Source organism: Temnothorax curvispinosus, unplaced genomic scaffold, assembly GCF_003070985.1.
Source record: "Temnothorax curvispinosus isolate PA1 unplaced genomic scaffold, ASM307098v1 QBEX01006567.1, whole genome shotgun sequence".
Classification (NCBI taxonomy): domain Eukaryota; kingdom Metazoa; phylum Arthropoda; class Insecta; order Hymenoptera; family Formicidae; genus Temnothorax; species Temnothorax curvispinosus.
In genome coordinates, this window is record NW_020216347.1 from 1,892 (window position 1) to 3,315 (window position 1,424).

The 1,424-nt window shown below is 60.7% G+C and overlaps 1 protein-coding gene across 1 annotated transcript; it reads right to left on the reverse strand.

Moving 5' to 3' along the window:
* Positions 1–865: 865 nt before the first annotated feature.
* Positions 866–1,338, reverse strand: LOC112456002 (the record flags this gene model as incomplete). The annotated part of the gene is made up of 1 exon (XM_025018266.1): positions 866–1,338. A coding segment is annotated over exon 1 (473 nt), but the record flags the coding sequence as incomplete, so codon positions are not given.
* Positions 1,339–1,424: the final 86 nt, after the last annotated feature.

A 1,424-nucleotide genomic window follows, 5' to 3' on the forward strand; every position in this document is an offset into this window, starting at 1 on the left:
GATCCGTCCGTGAGCCTCCCCGCGCTTCCCCTGAATTTTGTGATGAGTGGAAAGTATTAGCCCCACTCATCTTCTCTTCCTCCGGGGTTGCCGCGAGCGGCACGGGCACGTGGCTTTCCCCGACCACGCGCCCGCCCCCGGGCGAGATGGGGGAGGAGTAACCGCTGCCTAGGCTACGGGCTCTTCTCCCCCTCGCACCCTCTCGTAGAGGGCAGGTGGAGGGCAGTGGTCTGGTTTCCCCAAACACCGCCCCCCACCCTCCGCGGATCGGGTGGAGCACTTGTGGCGGGAGCTCCTTAGGGAACCCGCCCGAGCCCCCCCCGACCCGCTTCCAAAACGTCGACTATGTCGACCCGACGGGCCGCGTCGAACCAAAGTCCGGCGCTGCCTGTCCTTTCCCAGGGAAGGGGGGGGAGAAGGAGCCCTCGCATTCGCTGTGCCCCTCGTCCCCCCCTCTCTCCTTTAACCACCTTTTAACCTAGACGACCTCCCCCTTTTGGGGAGAGTCGACGAGAAGGGGCAGGAATATATTCCCACTCCCCTCAGACTTCGTCCTTAATCCTGCCCTGTACCCAGCGCTCCGATGCTCCTTTGATCACCCCGTCTCCGTCTCCCCCTAACCGGGGGGGGGGGCGGCCTTGGGGCCCCGTTTTCGTCATCGTCGCTGTCGCTGGCAGGAGAATCAACCTCCCCCCTTCTGATCCTTTTGTTCGCCTCTTTCTGCGACATTACTTTGCCACAGAAGGAGACGAACGCCCTCCACTTGTTGTCAGCCTCTCCCCCCTCGACAGTCGCGCGAATGACTGCCGGGAGAGAGAGATTTTCCCCTACCGCTGCCCGGAGGACACGGCGCTCCTCTGCCCACGTTGGACAACATTCCAGCGTGTGCTGCGCCGTGTCTTCCTCCTCCGGGCAATGATGGCAGCGTGTGGTGCGCTCCTTCCTGATCCACAGCAGGTAATCTCCGAAACATCCATGACCGGATATCACCTGCAATGTGTGAAACGTAGTACCGCGTTTCCTACGCTCCAACCACTCCTCCAGTACCGGTTGAACGGCTTCCCGCATTCTCTCACCCTGTAATCGCGGATCAAGAAGGTAATCCTTCCATTTTTGGGTGAGAGACCGCGAGATCTGGAGCCTCAGCTCTCCCTTCGCTCTCGCCGGGACTTCCCCCAGCCTGTCCTTGATCGCCTTTGTGCGTCCGTACATTTCCGCGTACGATGCGGCGATCAAGTGAACCGGGGGAATCCCAGCGATGATAGTCGCCCCCACGTGGGAGACGATCCTATAGCATCTGGCGGCCCTAATAGCGATTACCTTTTGGGCCGCCTCCATCTGTTTTTTAAGGTGGGTAGTATTCCCCACCTTCTCCCACCATATCGGTGCTGCATAGAGCTACACTGTTGCGAGCGCGCAACGAT